Genomic DNA, 20322 nt, shown 5'->3' on the forward strand with positions numbered 1-20322 from the left:
ACACGTTTTTAGATTATATGTATATTTATTATTATGCTTATGTGATAAAATATTTATCATGCTTATCATGTATTTAGAATTCTTATCAATGTACTCCGTGGTCTAAAGACGATAGCCACGAATTGTAAATGTAAATAATATAAATAAAATTATTTTACTATTTAGTATTTAAAATTTAGGTAAAACTAGTTAGCTCAGTTGCTACAGCTACTTTTATCATCATATATTTTTTTTATTCTAGTCAATCTTTGTAATTTATTCAGTTATGGCGTTGAATATTTAGTTTTCAGTTAATCTGAATCCGTTTGCATCATGACACCTGTAATTAATTTTAACCAATGTCAAATGTTTACACTACATGGTTATAGCTAATTATGAGTAAAGACCATAACTATGTAAGTATTTATATTATAGTCATCAACCATTATATTATACTAAAAGACATTGAAAATCTTGTAACTATTTTTTTTTCAGATAGCTCTTAATATATATAATGTAAAAAATTCAGATCACAGCTCAACCATGTTGAAAGAGCTCCGTCAAAGCTTAAGTTCTTCTCATGCATACCGCATTTCGAATTCTACTATACGTTTTCAAACACATTTTGTTATTTTCGTCTCATTAATCGGTATTCTCTTCTTAATAGTACTGTATAATATGTCATATACAGCACCAACACTTGTCAGTTATGGCCTTAATCATCCACATGAAAAATTTGTGTACAGATCAACTAAATCAAAGTATCCATTGTCTCAACCAGTTTCTATTGACAATGTGGGTATGAAATTTCGTATAGCTATTATTAGTGATTTAGATAAAGCATCTAAAAGCCAGACTGAAAAAAATACGTGGTACAGCTATTATAAAAAAGGATTCCTTACGTGGTATACAACTAATAACTCAATAGAACTTGTATGGGATCTTGAAGAGCCTAAAATATTAAAATCATCTTTATCCATGGGAGGTCGAGGAATGGAACTTTCAGAATTGGTTACATTTAATGGCAAAATATATTCGTTTGATGATCGGACAGGTATCATTTATAATATTAGTGAAGATGATACTGTTTTACCTTGGATAATACTTATGGATGGAAATGGAACTGATTTTAAAGGTAAAAGTTTTACCCCAAAATAAATTAAATTAACAATTTTGGTTCTGTGATTTTATATAAATTCATTTGATATATTTTATTAATTACTGCTTTTGTTTATTTTTATCCGTATATTGTATGGCTTGTTAGATTTTCTATTCTATATTTGTAATAATTGAAATAATAAATATGTGATATATTAAATAAAATAATAATATGTATGTGACATGTTAAGCAATCACAGTTCTAGTTGCTTAATTTTAGATAGGAAATCACTAGGGAGTGGATTTATATGTAATAAAAATTCATAAATATATAATTTATAATTTTAAAAAAAATTAATTTTTGTATGAGTACAATGCATTTATGAAAAAAATACTTATGAATGATGAAATGATAAAATATGTTAAAAAATGTATACAAATTAGTGAAATATGTAGTCATACCAAAATGTGTAAAATTATTTAAAATAAAATTGGAGTCATTATAATAATTATAATAAGAATAATATAAATTGTGAACATTTCTTATCAAATCTTAAATATCTTGTTCTAATAAAAATATGAATTTGTATATAAATCCGTTCCCTAGTAATCACTTATAATCTAAGAATTTAAACAATTGGCATACCATGTTCATAGAATAACCATATAATATATATAAATACACTTTGTACATAATTACATCTCAAAAAAATAATCACAGGTTGAACATTTAACAGAACCTAACCAAAATAAATAGAAAATAGGCAATAGCTTTTTACTAATTTTATTGGAATAATTTAATGTATAATAATAAATTTATAACATTTTTGTGATCTGTTCAAACTTATTATATCTTATTAAGTTGATTATTAAATTATTGATTAATGATTAGTATACCTAACCTATACAGTTTTTATTTTTATTTCACAAATTGAATGTAAATTACACATATCTATACTCAGTTCAAAATAAGATTACCTGGCAGCCGAGTTGTACACTTGTCATGGCTTTGTACTAAAGTACTGGTCCCTTGGGTCAACTTGGTAGGGGAAGTGTCTTACAACGTGCCTGACACCGCCACCTGACGAAAACTGGTCAAGATCTTATTTTGAACAAAGTATATATAGATCGATAAAAGTAAATTATTATTTATTATTATACATAATACATTGCTTGCTACAGTAATAAACAATTAATTAATAATTTTGGGTGAGAATTCTACAATTATTGCTAAAATTATTTTCAGGATTTAAAAGCGAATGGGCAACTATATATAATTCTGATTTATATGTTGGAAGTATGGGCAAAGAATGGACTTCATCTACGGGAGAATTTGTTAATAATAATCCTATGTGGATAAAAATTATAAATACATTTGGCTATGTAACTCATGTTAACTGGACAGACAACTATATTGCGATTCGGAAAGCAGCCAACATAAATTACCCTGGATATATGATACATGAATCTTGCGCATGGAGTCAAATACATAAACGATGGTTCTTTTTACCACGGAGGAGTTCATCAAAACAGTATAATGACAATGACGATGAATACATGGCTACAAATATGTTGATATCAGCTAATAATAATTTTAACGATATTAAGGTAATATACTGCCAGTCCACCAAAACAGGGAACACTATAACTCGGTATTATAACGTGAGGGAGTCTGGTGGAAATTGTCTACAGTTTTCTAAAATTTTAAAATTTTATTTTATGTCAGTTGCCACCTTAATTATAATATTTCTCTACTTATCTACTGACCAACTGGACTAATGAACTATAAACTTTTAACTATCATTTTTTATCATTTTTTTCTACTTTTAAGTTCTAAACACCATGAAACAATCAATATTCATTAATCTGACTTTATTTAATTTAATAACTTATTAATTATTATAGTAATAAGCTTGTTTTAAAAAACTAGCCAAAATTGTCTAAAATCAAATTTAAAATTTTTGGATTAAGAATACAAGTTGAATAAAAATCATCAAAGTTCTCATTTAAAAAAAAAAGTTGTTTTCTCATGCACAGAATGAGACATAAAAGACAGAAATACACATATTATTACAGTTGTAATATAGATTAATTTCTATCTGAGAAGTATTGTTATTTGTTCCAATTAAATTCAAAAATAAGCATAAGCCATAAGGATACACAATTACTTGGTAGTTATAGTGTTCTTGTAGACACAGTATACATCGACAATATTAAATTTAAATATTTTAATTTTTACATCATTTGATATTTTAATAGGTAGTACATATTGGCAAGATAGTACCTACTCATGGATATTCTAGTTTTAAATTTCTACCTGGTACAAATGATAGAATTATCGTTGCACTTAAATCTGAAGAAGTTGGTTCAAAAACTGCTACTTATATTACAGCATTTAATATTGATGGAACGATTATGCTACCAGAAATCAAAGTAGCTGATCTTAAATATGAAGGAATAGAATTTATATGACCCATATCAAATTGTTGTGATTTTAATTATATAAATAATGTATTTATAATGTTAACATGTATTTTACAATGTTACCTATAAGGACTGTTTGAGTTTTTCTATAAATAATGAGAGTTCTTCTTGAGAAAATTCCAAAAACACATTTTCTGATACTTTTGGATTTTCCATGTTACTTGACCTAGGGCCATCCTTTAAATGCAATATAACTTGGAGTAACGGTTCTTCCAATGTGCTTAATGAGCTGCTGCCCATTACATACTAAAAAATGTAAAAAAAAAAAATCATAGGTAATACAATAAATATTTTAAATACCTATGATTCAACTACAGTTGACATAGTACATAGGTAACAAAATGTATTTTATTCACAGAAGACAATTTATACAAATTCTTTTATATGGTAATAAATTATTTTAAATTAAAATACAGCAATGTAAAAGTATACACAAATATACTTTAACAATATGTAAGTATGTTTCTTCAATAATTTTGATTGAATAGCATCAAGGGATTATTCTGAATATCAACATAATCATAAGCACAATTTAACCTAAAAATGTAGAGGTGCATGAGAGTTTGACTGCTGTAACCCAGGCATCATAAAGCAGTATTTATATATAAGTATTTGTTTGTATTATCTATATATAGCAGAACCTCATTAAACTGGACTAATTGGGGCTATAAAAGCCAAGGCAAATATTTAAACAATGTTCAGTAAAAATGTGTATTCTAAATTTAACAAATACTAGTTATTTAATTTTCTGTGGAATTTGATGTCATGCTTATTTTGATCTGCGGCACAAAGTAATAAATATCATTATGAAGTATTTATTTGAATTATTTTTCTAATAATACTAATAATATGTATTATTAAGCAGCTTTTTGGATTAATGAGGCTCTATTGTTTATATATTTGGACAGCTATATCTGAAATTCTATCCAACAAATTTGAGAAATTGTTTTATTTTAACTAAAGTATGGCAAACCATCTAATGAGAATAGATCTAGACCACAAAAAAGAAGAATGCTAAACTGCTAACTTTGACAAAAATATTATCGATACAATTTGTAATTACGGAATAATATTGAAAAATAAAAATATAATTTAAGTTTTGGATATTCCATTAATGATTGATTGATACATTTTTAAGTATCAAATGTAGATTTGATTTTCAAGTAGATTAATCTGTGCTGTTTTTAATAACAAATGTTTAAAAAAATTCTGAAATGATTAACAAAAATGTTTTGGTTTTAATTTAGAATTATAAACAATTCAGACATATTATTTAATTTTGATTTGTGGAGTTTTACATTTTACATTGAATTTTTTTTCTGTTAACAATTAAACAATTGTATTCTAATTGAGAAAATATTAATTTCTTATAATATGTAATGCTATAGTTATATTAAAAATAAGTCTTCTTTCTGAACAATAACATATTTTTTAAATAAATATTCAAACAATTTACCATTTTTATAAAAAAAAACTTAAAAACAATAATTTACAATAGGTACATGTTTTGTTTATATAATTTTCTGAGATTTTTTAAGATTGCAGCTTACTTCATCTTCAGCTTTAGGTATCAAATTTAGTAGCTCTTCGATATCCGTTTGGAAATCATCATCTGCCCAGTATTCAATAAGTTTCCTCAAAATTATTCCGATTTTCTTCCCATCTTTCACCCCATGACTTTTAATCATATTTCCTGTAATAGGAAACTTTAATGGTGTCCATTTTTGAAATTCTTCGAGAATTGTTCTCTCGTTGTTATACATCAATAACTGTTCAATATACACTTTCATAACACTCTGTTTGGGAGGATTTTGAATAATTTTTATTTTATTTCTTTTGATGGTATCTGGTGTCCATTTTTCGTCTCTACTTTCTATTAAGAATAATCCCAAGTCCCTGTCAAACACCCGAAACTTTAATCGATTGTTTAATTCAATCATATCTTGTACATCTTTTAAGAATGGTATTAACATAGTAATTGGTTGTAATTTTAAGCCTTTGCTTCGATTAATAACTTTATCAAACTCGTCTATGTTAGGTTGATCTGGAAGACCAATATATGGACTAAGGCCTAAATTCAAAAGAGTCTTCATAATATCAGGTCCATAGTTTCCTTCTAAAATTTTTTGAAGTTCTGACCAAATCCGTTCACCAGATATATTTTTAAGTCCACTGCCTTTTTCTCGTATTGCTTCAAGAATATATTCGTCATGAAGGTTGGGTGCGGTAGCCAAACGACCATAAAATCTGAAATAACGTAAAATTCTTAAATAATCCTCAGTGATGCGCAATTTGGCATCACCAACAAATCTTATTTTACGCTTCTTCAAATCTTCATATCCATCAAAATAATCATATATGGTGCCATCCATTCCTAAGAACATGGAATTTACTGTTAAATCTCTTCGTCCTGCATCTAGTAACCAATCCTTAGTATATTCAACCTCAGCATGTCTGCCATCAGTCACAACATCAATTCTCAGTGTAGTAAGTTCAAAATTAACACCATCAACATGGGTAGTTACTGTTCCATGTTTTAAACCACCTTTATTAACAATTCTAATGTTTTCATTGTCCATCATTTCAACCATTTCGTCGGGAGTAGCTGTAGTGGCAAAATCCAGATCAGTAGGAGTCTTGCCCAACAGAATATCACGTACTGCACCTCCACAAAGTCTAATTTCATGCTTGTACTTGTCAAAAACTTGTAATACCGTGGTAAGTTGAGGAGAAAATATAAAACCGTATTGTGAGCTTTCAAGTTTCATGATTGCTGGTGTTAGTCGTGGTTTAAGATTGTAACTAACGACTGGATTTTCAAAACTCAGAAAACGAAAAGGATATGGTCGGTATGGACGTAGTGAAAACAGTTTACACAAATACTTCATAATAAATAACGACGCATAAAAAGAAAAACGTCCATCATAAATATTAAATTACTAAAATAAACATCTATAACTCAGAAATTTACCTTTAATTTCCAGTCAAAATCTACCAAATGTTTATCCATCATTTGAATTTTTTTTCTATTTTTGCGACCTATCGCCTATCGTACACGAGAAGACATGAGCACACATATTGTAAATATAGTTATTTGTTATTAACATTATCAATAAGTATACATTACACAATATTTTCAATGAATAAATTCCTCTTAGTGGAGTCTATCGATACGTACCGGTTCAATAAAACAATTCATGTGCGATTTACCAGCGATACGTACCAGCCCGTATCAAATTTTTCTTCTTAAATATCTAGATAATTTAGGTATTTTAATTTGAGTTCTTCAAAACTGTCAACACTGGTCAGGTTTTAGAGGTTATACTATTACATTTTAATCGAAATTAATCGATTTTATAAAGGTTATAATGAGCTATTTAATTGAGGAAAAGTCAATAACCACTTTTTATTAGACTTAAAATTAAACTAATACTATTTAAATATATTTGAACCCATAAAATAATATTTAGAGCTGGTTATAGTTATGAAATCAAATATTTAAACAACTTATTTAAACATCGATAAGTTATCTCTTTTTCCGATTGTTTTGATATCACTGTAGTCCGCGTTGCATATTGTTTTTCTTCCGTCTCTTGTTGGGTTGATGTGTTTTCTTAATCCGTAGAACATTTTAGAAGTTTTGTCGCCAAACAAACTTCATCAACTTTTTTCTTCGTCAACTAGTGACTACCAAACAGAATATGGTAAGCGTTATTTAATGAAATACATAAAAAAAATTCAAATGTTAAGTTTTATGCTAGTGTAAAATTCTATGCGATACTCTCGCAGCCTAACCTCCATTGCTCTATCTTGCCACATGGTTTTTGGCTCTCAACGCCGTTTCTAGTTGACATTTCAATAATATTTTCGTTGCATGTTATTATATCGTCTTGATCATTTAGTATGCATCTTATTTACAATATCTGATCAAGTACTTATTTTTCCCTTCTACGCGACATTAAAATATTTTTTTTATTACCTAATAACTTAAGTATGTAAGTGGTTGGATGAAAAATGGTTCTGTAGTATCTCTAATATTTTTTGATTGTTTCTATATTTTTCACATTTAAAATCAATACTTAAAATAATTTTGCACACAACCAAAAAATATTGAAAACAAATAATCTTTAGCAGACATTTCATAATTTTAATCTTATTGCATACCTATGTGTATATTGGATTACATGATAAAACTATTGAATCTAACACAACATTGACGAATACTTTCAATATGCTTACTTAATTTACATTATTTTGTCTCATGATGAACCTTACACACTGATCATTTAAGTGATTGTATATTAAGGGACGTAATTCTGAAGATTTAATAATTATTTTAATATGTAGTAATGAAATTAATTTAGTGATGAATCTTACGTACTGATAATTTTAGTGATTGTATATTAAGGGACGTAATTCTGAAGAATTAATAATTGTTTATTTATGTAATATTGAGAATAACTTAGTGATGAATCTTACGTACTGATAATTTTAGTGATTGTATATTAAGGGACGTAATTCTGAAAAATTAATGATTGTTTATTTATATAATATTGAGAATAATTTAGTGATGAATCTACGTACTGACAATTTTAGTGATTGTATATTAAGGGACGTAATTCTGAAAAATTAATAATTGCTTAAATCTGTAATATTGAGAATAATTTAGTGATGACTCTTGTGTACTGACAATTTTTGTGAATGGATATTAAGGGACTTAATTCTGAATTAAATATTTTTTAGTTCGTCAAATAACACTTGATCATTAGGTACCTACTATGAAGTCTTGAATTTGTATAAATAATATCGAACAATTTTGAGTCATACCCATTACACAACAATTTATATGTTTCATCCTAGACAGAGTATTAACTTCAGTAAATTTACTATTTTGTTTTGTAATTGAATAAGTGGGAAAGCACTTGCCTTGCTTTATTTGACTCAATGAAAGATAGTGGATAATGGTTTGTTCTGATATTAAATTAAAAACCAATGGCTTGAACCTATGCTTGAATGATATTGAGTAAAACTTAAAAGTTAAATTCCACTTTATCCTCGAGGAACGAAACTTAACAGTTTGAGTGAAACTTGGTCCTTATTGTATTGTCATAAAAATTCACAATTTATTTATTTTCGTAATATTTTATTAATAATTCATTATATATCACTTTTCAGCCGCAAGAAATTAAGGAAATCAAAGATTTTCTTCTGAAAGCCAGAAGGAAGGATGCCAAATGTAATAATTGTTTTCTCTAAATAATATAGTTTTATTTTTAAATATATTTTATTGTAATATTATTTTTATAGCTGTCAAGATTAAGAAGAACATTGAAAATGTTAAATTCAAGGTTCGTTGTTCTCGATTCCTTTACACCTTAGTAATCACAGACAAGGAAAAAGCAGAGAAACTTAAACAATCATTGCCACCTGGTAAGCTTTTTAAGTTAAATATTTTTAATTAATAATAAAATTTATATAATTGTTCATTGTAGGTCTTCAAGTGAAGGAGATCAAATGTAAAAAAATGAACACTGACGATAAAGAAAAAAAATGATAAGGTTGCTGTGGATTAACGTTTATATAAAATATAATTAACTTTATTACATGTAAACTGTATATTATTTTTTCTTATGTTCCTTTAATTAATCAACTGAAAGTAGAACAAGGATAAATATGTGATACACATTGGGAATGAGTTCTAAATATTCATGAGGGATATTAGCATACCAATACGTTGATTTAGGGGAGTGATCTACCGGGAATTTTTGTTAAGTTATTTCACTTGAAAATAAAGGGTAAATAGTAAAAATTTGTTTTAAATTCTAATTGTAGATGTATTGTGATGACAGTACTAAGTTTTTAGTTAATGTTAGCACAAGTGATAATATACTGTACATGATCTAGAACAACATTTATCATTTTAGTTTAGTATTAAGGTTTGTTAAGTCAAATTTGGCAACACCAAAAAAACTAACAAGCAAATTATATGGTATAGTATTTATAAATTTATAATCAATGAAATCCAATATTAGAAAACTGGAGCACTCGCACTTTAAATTAGCTCTCTGTTGTATCGGGTATTACACCCTACATAACATTTACTCTCTTCTCTAACATGTTAATACTCAATGGTATGAATGTATATGATTATGCCTAATAGGATTTTCAGTGACAAAAACTAGAACATTATATAATTATTTGTACTCTAATGGCAAATAAATCAGCTATCAGGTTACCAAAAGTATTTTGAGAACTAATGATCTGATTGTACTGTGTATGTGTTATTAAATTTCGTAATTTTCCTGAATTTAAGTTTTCTAAAATAGAAATTGTTACCAATGTTTGGGTTCTTTCCTTTCATGATTTTTGTTTAGAAATGCGTTGAATTAAATATCTACTGAAGACGATTTTCTGAAGTACTTACTACTTAATATAAAGTATGTAATTGTAATCTGATAGTCATCAACTCGTAAAGACCACAAAATTATTTCGAGCTCAGATTATATGCTAACAGTCTTGGACTGTAAAGTTCCCAAATTTATTGTATTTCATACCACATTTTTACAGTGGCGTAGCCAGGATTTTTCAATTGTGGGGGGGGGGGGTACATACATTAAGTAGGTATGCAGAAAACATTATTTAAAATTTTATTGTACTTTATTTAAAGCATTTAAAGTAAAAAAACCTTTTAATTACAATTTACGTCAACGTAGTCTTTTAGTCGTTAATTTATTTAGAACATCATCAGGATCTATCATTGTATCACTGCATATTCATCATTGCCAAACCATTCAACCTATTTTCACACATGGTGTTTTAAATGTTGAAAAAGATCGTTCACTGCTAGCTGTTGTCACTAGGAGAGTTGCTAAAATCTGTTGAAGAGAAAATTGAAATGTTACATTTATGATGACCGTCGATAACATTTTTGGTAAATCTTTAGTTCCTGTAAATTGTTGTTGCCAAATTTTAATTTCACTCACAACTACTAACACACTGCAATCTAAATCGCCTAGATACATTTTAACTATCTATCTATTTTTTCTTCATTATGTATACTGGATGATGGTAAAATAAAGTTAAAATTTTCAATTATAGATCTATGAGATAAAAATCGATCATTTAGACATTTAATTGATTTAAAAAATGATCTATTAATGGAATGAGTAAAGACTTTCTGTAATAATCCTCAGCAAATCAACCTGACCACTGCATCTGTTTTTTTAATAATTAGCGGTACCTACTAGGAATAGTTATTTCTATGTTTAAGTCATCACATTTAGATTTCACATTATTAAATATAATTTTAAATTTATTTTTATCATTTAGTCTTAGTTGTTTAACTATATTTACTACGTCGTCAGCGGTTTAAATAGATTCAACTAAATCAATATTCTTTGTCTGCAGAAGAATCTTACTTAATGGTAAACTTAAAATCTTATAAATTCTGGTTGTCTTATAGCACACATCAATTGGTATGCTCCTGATGAAGCATCCTTATCAAGCCAAGTACAAACTTCTGATAAACTATCAACTAGCATCAAATAACTCGAGGAAAATAATTATTTAGCCATGGGTCAACTCATCTTGTTGGACATAAGAGTTTTTAACGGTTATGGGTTGATGAAGAACATACGCGTGATATTTTATCTAAATCAATAATATATTTTTTTTCGGGGTATTTAAAAAACACCAACTTTTTGGATAGTTCCAGTGCAAGGTTAGGTAGGTTATAGGCCTATGCCTATGTACGTACCATGTTTCAAATAAGAGCGCTCCAAACGTGTAAACATTGTTATGGTTATCACTTTATCAGCCGCAGAGGAACAACACAATATGAGTAATTTATTGTTCTATAATTGGTTCGGGGTTGTCTACCACGGTCAACTATCGACAAAGCCGTGCATTCAGGAAATTGAATAGTTAAAAACATTATTGAATAAAAACCACTGGGGGGGGGGGGGGGGTACAACACCCCTCCCACTGGCTACGCCACTGCATTTTTACCGACCTTAAAAATCCAGAAATGAATAAACTGTACTTAAGCACTGTAAAAAATAAATACACATACAACATGGAAAAATAATTAATGTTATTACAATTTATAAGCAACCATGGTCTATGACAACCAATGGTGGCCCACAATATTTTTCCAGCGAAATACAGTATTCAAATTTTTACTAAAATGTTTGAAAAATATTATCAACATTTGTAGAAAACAGCTAAAATACTTAACTAAAGTACTAATGTAGGTACCTACCTAATAATTTTTTTTAAATAATTTATTTGTTCGTGTTATATTATATTTGAAAAAATGTTCTGAATGAATTCTTTTCAAATACTGGTGAAAACTTTAATCAATTATACAATTTATAAAGAAGACGTCATACCCGCATGTAATGTATCCATTACATATTATAAATATAAACATCCAGGAGTTCCAATTTTGTTGTTAGCTTAATTATGAGAGTGAATTCAAACTTAATTCAAAATTCTTATTCTAATCTAATAATTGTAAAATATTGTCAAATAAAAATAAATCAACAGATAGTAATTAAAAACAAATTAATTAATTAACAGCCATTTTCTGATTGATTTTAGTGTATAATTTCTCTTTAGAAAATAGTTTAATACCTAGTTCTACTTAATCCAATTCTTTTTCAATGTTTTTACGTTTCTCTTTCATCTTATATAAATGTGAACAGACGGGCAACTTAATCAATTGCAATATCAATCGGTCATAATCTATATCAATAAAATGGATAGTAAATAATTATGTTAAGAATGGATCATCTAAAATGATCAATTGCTACCTTTTTTATTTTAGCTACATGCTCCAGACGCTCAGGTTCTGGTAATAATACATGATCTGGAGAACATGCTGGATCATCAAGACTCAATTCACGAATAATTGTCAATTTCTTTTGTATTTCTTTCTCATTTTTTTCTTTAAGTGATTTACGATCTTTCAGACATCTATTAGAAATAAAAATGTATTACAGAAATTATTAAAAAAATATTTTGGGATTAATTGTACTTAGGTTGATGATGACTAGGGCTGTGAATTCGTAGGAAAGTGCATTTTTTTTGGTGATTGTGAAACGTAGTTTTGTAAGTACATAATTTGAATTATGTAACTACGAATTCATTTATGCAACTTTGTTTTTGCATTTTTGACATTTTTAATTGTTTAGGTAATTTTTATGCATTTTTAGGTCATATTTTCCTCTTTTAGTTCATTTTCCAGTACTTTTAATCAAATTCCGTCAATTAACGGAAAAAATGTTTTAAAATTTGTTTTTGTACACAGGCTATACATACGTCGATAAAATAAGGCAATTGCTAGATTACTACATAAGTTATTTGTAAGCTATTTATTTCCAACATTTTTTAAAAATGTTCCAGGTGAATAGCATTAAGTATAGAAAATTCAAATTCAATCAACGTTTTTATTATTATTTTTTTTTTTATTTAATAAACACTTTTTTTATGCATGTCATGTACTAATGTATAATATCCTGGACCTAATATATTATTATAAATATAAAAATTAAATTAAAAACCATTTTAAATGAATTTTATACTATAATTTTTGGCATTTTAAGTGCATATTTTACTGAATTTTTTTGACATTTTCTAAGGTTCTTAGTGCATTCAATTCACAGCCTTAATGATGACCAATTATGTTTTCTTTAAATCCAACTAAATATTTTTGTTTCCTTTTGGTTTTATTGTCATCTTATTGAAGTATAGAATTAACATTTTTTCTAGACATAAAATTAGAATACTCTGATTCAAAACTTTCAGTTTGCACAGGAATATAGTGTTCATGTGTTTCGTCTGAAAGGTTTTAGGCATAAAAGTCTGATATAGGACATCTGATATTATCTCTTAATTTATCTTCTTCGTCATATGGATTTACTGACTTACTGTTTGTGTAGCTATAATAAAACATTTTCGTTACAACATTAATATCTTTGTGAATTGGTTGAGTAATAATAATAGGTGAGTTAACTGTACTTAACATAGTTAACTGTGATTACATCGCATTTATGTAAAATAAAAGTTTAAAAATATGTAGATTAAGCTTAATAAGTAAAAATATTGATCTAATATCTTATACTCTGGTATAAAAATGAATTGAAATATGCCGTTTTAAAAGTGTTATTGCATAATTAGTTGTCACATTTAATAACTAATGATATAATTCTGTGGCTTGGTGCAAGGCCGATGTCACATTTGGACGAATTTGAGATTAATGAACCGATGTCATTATTACTTGATTATGTTACTTGTGTCAAAACATCCAATGTCTTTAAAGCAGTATAACCAAATTAGATTTGACATTTGCTGTCTTAACAATAATCAATAAAGTTGATCAGTTAATATGAAAATAAAAATAAGCCTATAAGTACCACCACCCAACCAAAACATGTATTGCATCTTGCTGCAGCGGCAACACATGGACTTAGTGGTTCAGCGCCACTGGTTAGATAGAACAAATAATATAATCATTAGGTGTAGGGTGTAGCCTATAGATGCGTTTTCCATCGATGACAGTATACGTAATACGTGCATAAACAATTTAATAATTAGAGATATTTTGGACATTGCACCAGTGCTGCAGCTCTACTGTCTACGACACACAATAATATTATATCTATCCAACCGACAGAATTACGTCATATTATTATCTACCATGTCGAATGTCGATCATTGGGTACCGATGTGGTACTGTAATTTATTGCCTATTGATGTTTAAAAATCATCTACAACAAAGGTTATTGGTTTTACATTTTACTATGATCGTTTACTATAAAGTAGGCGTATTATTATTGCAATTGGTATTTGGTTCATTATTGTAGTAATTATTAAAAACAATAATTTCGTGATTATAATCTGTGTATAGATTTATACTCGCGTATCTATATACTATACCTAGCGCCTAGCGCCTAGCTAGCATTGGACGTTGGGTAAGCCTAAAGTACTCATCATCACTATACAAAATCCACATGGTGGCAATTTAAATATTTTTTGCAATTAGAAGACGTTGTTGGTTTCTAAAACTATGTTGATTACTGTTGATATAACGGTGTGAACCTTTGAATTGAACCTGGTGTACAGCACTACAGCCGTATACGATGTATCAGTGACAATGCGACATATAGCATACAAATATATACTATATACCCTATTTATCTATATATATATTATGTTATTCGTTTGTAATACCTAAATATTGTCTTCATAATGTCAACCGTTTATCCATTTTATACTTACCTAATCAATATTTATACAAATTATATACCTACATGGCTACATTGTACATAATATGCAAATCTATCCAAATGGCCACTGTTGCCGAATGTTATTTAACTAATATTTATCATATAATATTATGTTGAAATAATACTCCCGCAGTCCCGTGAACTGTAGGTACTATAAAAAATAGTCGCATTTATCAATTTATGATCAATTTTGATGCGTACCTATTTTTTATCAGCAAACGACATAAATATAGATAAAGTGACATCGAACGCTAACGACTAGAACGGCGGAGCTGTTTAATGAATATATTATAACATAATAGGTAGGTATATCAAATATTCATACACATATTATATTGTGATGTTTGTTAATTGTTAATATATATAAGTTAAAATGGAACTTTCAACGTACGATTGTAAAAGCAACAATATAATATTTCGACACGATTCGTTTACAACTATTTGTGAGAGGCGTTAATCGGTTTTCTACTCTTCGTAGGAAAATAATAGTAAATAGGAAAAGGTGATTAAATGTATAAGAACCTATTGGCATACCTTTAAATGTAATAATGATAACGTCTTGTCACTTTGAATAAAACATCTAATAGGTACTCGGTTAAAATTCAAGCAAGAATCTTAACAAGTTTAGTGAGTATATCAAGTTTTTAATATTTTTTCAATAAATACATACATAATATAGTGATGAATGCAGAATGATGATACATTATGATCTACCGAAACGTCCGAAACCACCGCCAACAGGTTGAAGTGACTCGGAGTGTGGTCTTCGGCAGTGGGTGTGTGAAATATGTGGAGAATAGAGTGAATAGAGTTGAAGACTTCAATCTGAAAATTTAGCAGACTTCCAACACGAGCTTTCAAAAATTAATATTGCTTTATCCAGTTCCATTAAAACGCAAATTTTTGCAAATCTTGATGTGCTTGAAAATGTATTTGGCAATTATTTAGATTTTATATATTCGAAAGCAGAAATATGGTTACGTGCAGTTCTTTTCTAGTAGATTTAAATGAAAAGTTTATGATTCAGACCTTGTTAATATGAATTAATTGATTTGAAATCAAGAGAAATGGCACGCCCCGGTTTTCTAACAAAAAATGTAATCGAATTTGATCATATTCGCTACTATATAGTTCTGTGAATCTGGATTTTCTACAATGGTCACAATTAAAACTAAAGCAAGAAATCGATTGGACATTAAGGACGATATGCGAATTGCTTTGTCCAATACTGTCCCAAATTTCAAGGCAATATTGCAATAAAAAAACAGCAAATGTCACATTAAAACTTGTTTTCAACTTTTATAAAAATTGATTATAATCACAATAATTTAATATTGTATTAAGCCTTAGTAGTATCATTAAATTAATATTTTTTTTGCGGGGGGAGGGGGGAGTCCGTGATTATATTTTATACTCCAAAGGGGTCCATATGACCCAGAAAATATTAAAAATGTATGTAAGGCTTAGATAGTAATATTATCCAATAATAATATTATTGTAAATGTTGTAACACTAGTAAAAACATAAAGAATGAGGGGTTACTCGATTTTATGAATAGTAAAATAAATTATACCGGGTAAAAAATATCTCAGAAAAATTTACGTAAATTACCCAGTATATTTACCGAGCTCACATCGCTACTAATGAATCATGACGAGAAGAAAAAGAAACGCTGTTTTTGTGTTCTTTTGATCTGTGTTGCATCTTGGATTGTTCCCTAAAAGTCACAACCTACCATTATTAAATACCTATTACTACACTACTTTAATTAGGCATTAAATAATGCAACCTACCAGTAGGCAGTGAGTTTAAAATATATCGGTATTTATTAATTGTCCATGCACCTATAATACGTGTAAGACTATAAAGTATCTCTATACGACTATACTACTACTATTGATAATAATAATAATAATAATAATTAAAAGACAATGACAATAATTTCTTTATTATCTGCAACGAGTAGCCAGTAGGTATGTAGTAACTAGTAAGTCAAATATTATTTGCCGCATTATTATGCCGATGAAGCTGGTCGTACGCAGTCGATGACAACTCCTTACATCGGAACGGCGGCGACTATGCATGGGACCCTGTTAGATATCGGTCAATTTCACCGTACACTTCGAGGTGACCGCGTTAATCCGTCTCGGGTAAAGTGTGCCGACCCGATTAACAGACCATGGTTTACACTGTGGGTTAAGTCGGCCGGTTGCGTACCAGGGACCCATGCAGTGTGAGTTCCCTTGCTCTAAACGCTGACGGCACACCAGCTCGTCATAATGAAAAAAAAATATTTTATTATTACTGTTAGTCACTCTATATTCTATAATTCCATTCTACTAGAACATTCACACCAGTGTGATGATATTATAACGCATAATAATACACTTATCATATTTAAAAACAGTAACGGAGAAAATTAGATAAAGAGAGAGATTGAAAACCGAAATTCAAAATAGTTCAGCTGTTAGTTCAATTAGTAAAAATACTAAATTGTATATTAATGGGTTTTATACAATGATATTCATCGTATTGTAACTCGTAAGAATATATTGTCATTAAATCGAACAACTCTTTACCCATAAATATTGAGTGTTTCAGTTATATTGCAACATTATGGACACATACTATGTTTTATAATTAAATGATTTAAAATCTTATGAGTACCTAAGGCGAAGCCGCGAGGGTGTTGGAGGCGAATATTCTACGTAATTACTTAAAATACCTATGACATCTCCAGAAATAGTATGGCAGAAGAGCGATTAACAGCATTAGCGATGTTATTAATTGAAAAGAAAATCAAATACCAAATTTTAATGAAGAAATCATCAATGTATTCACGAAGAAAAAAGACAGACGGATCGATTTGGAATTCAAAAATATAACTACTGCATAATATTATGTTTTAACTTATAATTATATTGTATTACATATTTACATATTATAATGGCATAATAATTATGTTAAATATCTATTTTTAAAGCATAATTTTAAATTATTTGTTGTGCAAGATACTTTATAAGCGTATAAGGTTTTGGTATCAAAGGAATCAAAAAATGTATTTTATTTTATTTAAAAAATCAACAGGAATTAATGGTAAGTTCAAATCTGTCATAGTGGAAAAAGAAGGAAACATTTATGCCCCACCTTCAAAAGACCCCACGAGCAGCCGCTAGTGTCTAGTACTACATATAGGCTATAACACAACTACGTATAATAATAAGTACTATTATTTCTATTTAGTTGGTAAAGGATATCTTATGTGTTATTCGCAGTGTTTCTTATGTCATTGAGGAGCTAACATTCATAGGTATATTATATATTGCTATATTGAACAAGATAAGTGGAGGCACAGAAAAAAAAGCAATTGTGTATAAAACACTATGAGTGTTATTGCAATTAACATCTGTTGAAGATTTTCAAGTTCATAATATTCACGCCATGTGCAGGATTTGTTAAATTATGATGACAATAAATCATTTGGGGAATATTTTAAACGATATTACTCAAATCAGCTCAAAAGTTGGGATTATTGTTACTGTTTACAGCTCGGTATTAACACAAATATTTAGTGATATGTACTGGTAATTAATGGCTTAAAAATAAATCAAAATTAAATTGTCTGCATTTATAATTTAAATACTTCATCCTGTATTTTTTTTTTTAGCGTATAACAGTATTCAGTAATGATACAGCTGTTACTAAGTCTTGTAGTACAAGAAGTACCTAGTATAGTTTTAAATTTCAAATCAAAACTTGATACATTGATAAAATAAGGTAACTGGGAACCAGAATCTGTATTTGAAGACCACAATTATTTCCAGGCATCTACTAGACATGAGTTATATAATTTATTATGTTTGTGGATGTATATGTAGAAAAATATTTATATCTACAAAATGTAATTTTTGTCAGGAAAAATTGTAAGGTTCTACTGGACCATTTAATATACCAGAAGCAACCTTAACATTAGTAAAGTAAAATGGAAAACTAATTCATCCTAATTTTCATGTTTTCCATTAATTGGTTTCAGTTTTAGAAAAAGGCTTTACTATAATATGCAATGTACAAAAATTGAAATATTTAAATTAGTTCTAAATTATCTATTAGAGAATTATACAATAACATTCCCTTTTGATATTCATTCTTCGGAATTCATGAAAATGATAAGTTTTTATTATGCACTTATCCAGTGCCGTAGACAGGAATTTTATATGGGGGGGGGGTTATTATAATAATAACATGTTATAGTAAATTAAGAAAAAATAACACATTATTTATATTTTTATATCTTTATTTTAGTGTCTTATAAGTCATAATATCAGATCTATTTTTCTTTTTTTTTTTGCTAGTTCGTCCAGTACTTCTTCCGGCGTTATTTCGATGTTTCGATAGTAGCTTAAGAGCACCAATCCATTTAAACCATCCTATTTAGAGTAGTGTTGAACCCCCTAACCCCCCCCCCCCGTGTCTACGGCCCTGTACTTATCTAAGAATGTGAATGAGGCAGTATTGTGCTAGTCAAAATCGTCAAAAATAAAAATGTTTGTGAAAAAATAAAAAAATAAAGTAAATTAATTACATATCATACAATTGCTAAATAATTACTACATTATATACTATTATAGTTTTAAAAACATATTTTTTGTTTTTATTCATTGTTAATTTTGTACTTTATAGTTTAGTTTAAAACATTTGACACATAAATTAGTTTATTGATACATATATATTGAAAGAAAAAAGTGCAGTATTAATTATGACCAATTTTTGAAAAAAATTATATTCCTACCAGATGATATATTTTAAATCATATTTTATGTTATAATAAGATATTTAGCAGTTTTAATAAATTATTTTATTTATTTAATAGCACAAAACACATATTTTGTATTTGTTGTTTTCATCAGCTTCATAAACTGTATCCAGTAACTTACTTAAATTTGTAATATAAAAATAATAGACAGTGCCACAATCGCTCATTAACTTTTCGTAACAGATATTATTCAAATCTCAAATGATAAAGGTTTGTTTCCAGTCCTGTTAATCTTGGTCTGTGGTTTTACCACATACAACATACTGTATAATAGATAGCCAGATAGGTAATAAGTTCTTCTTGAGTTTTTGAATTTGAATTAATTATAAATTATAAGCTACCGCCATTACATTACCTATATGTGTTATTGTGTTAAGGTATACCTAAATGTATAATTCAAATTCAAAAAGATTTTTGGTATAAAAAAAGCTTAAATTTCAAAATATTCAGTGATGACTATGAGTCTAATCTAATGATAAATAAAATGTAGTAGGTATATAAATAATGCTAAAATAAGTTTTGATAATTATCTACTGCACTTGGGTTTTCCCTTTTTTTAAAAGTTTCATTGTAGTTTGAATGTCTTTCATTGTATAATATTATATACAATATTATATATTGTCTAATAAAATTCATACTCATTGTAATAAAAAAGGGTAC

The 20322-nt window shown here is 28.1% G+C and overlaps 3 protein-coding genes and 1 pseudogene across 4 annotated transcripts; 2 read left to right on the forward strand and 2 right to left on the reverse strand.

Moving 5' to 3' along the window:
• Positions 1-75: 75 nt before the first annotated feature.
• Positions 76-3630, forward strand: LOC111026923 (soluble calcium-activated nucleotidase 1-like). Of its 2 annotated transcripts, none has more exons than XM_022305115.1 (4): positions 76-395; positions 475-1114; positions 2324-2685; positions 3337-3630. In XM_022305115.1, exons 1-4 carry the CDS (start codon positions 375-377, stop codon positions 3547-3549), a joined length of 1236 nt encoding a protein of 411 aa, XP_022160807.1. In that variant the 5' UTR covers positions 76-374; the 3' UTR covers positions 3550-3630. The 2 variants fall into 2 exon arrangements, with proteins under 2 accessions (XP_022160807.1, XP_022160808.1); XM_022305116.1 differs by having other exon boundaries at positions 479-1114.
• Positions 3631-5013: 1383 nt separating this feature from the next.
• On the reverse strand, positions 5014-6535 carry LOC111026921 (CCA tRNA nucleotidyltransferase 1, mitochondrial). Its single transcript, XM_022305111.1, has one exon. The coding sequence runs from the start codon at positions 6447-6449 to the stop codon at positions 5073-5075; it is 1377 nt and encodes a 458-aa protein (XP_022160803.1). The 5' UTR covers positions 6450-6535; the 3' UTR covers positions 5014-5072.
• Positions 6536-7126: 591 nt separating this feature from the next.
• On the forward strand, positions 7127-9172 carry LOC111026924 (60S ribosomal protein L38). The gene is made up of 4 exons (XM_022305117.1): positions 7127-7265; positions 8737-8797; positions 8869-8991; positions 9054-9172. The coding sequence occupies exons 1-4, from the start codon at positions 7263-7265 to the stop codon at positions 9113-9115; spliced, it is 249 nt and encodes an 82-aa protein (XP_022160809.1). The 5' UTR covers positions 7127-7262; the 3' UTR covers positions 9116-9172.
• Positions 9173-12130: 2958 nt separating this feature from the next.
• Positions 12131-16553, reverse strand: LOC111026935 (annotated as a pseudogene).
• Positions 16554-20322: the final 3769 nt, after the last annotated feature.

This window comes from Myzus persicae, unplaced genomic scaffold (genome assembly GCF_001856785.1).
Source record: "Myzus persicae strain clone G006 unplaced genomic scaffold, MPER_G0061.0, whole genome shotgun sequence".
Lineage (NCBI taxonomy): Eukaryota > Metazoa > Arthropoda > Insecta > Hemiptera > Aphididae > Myzus > Myzus persicae.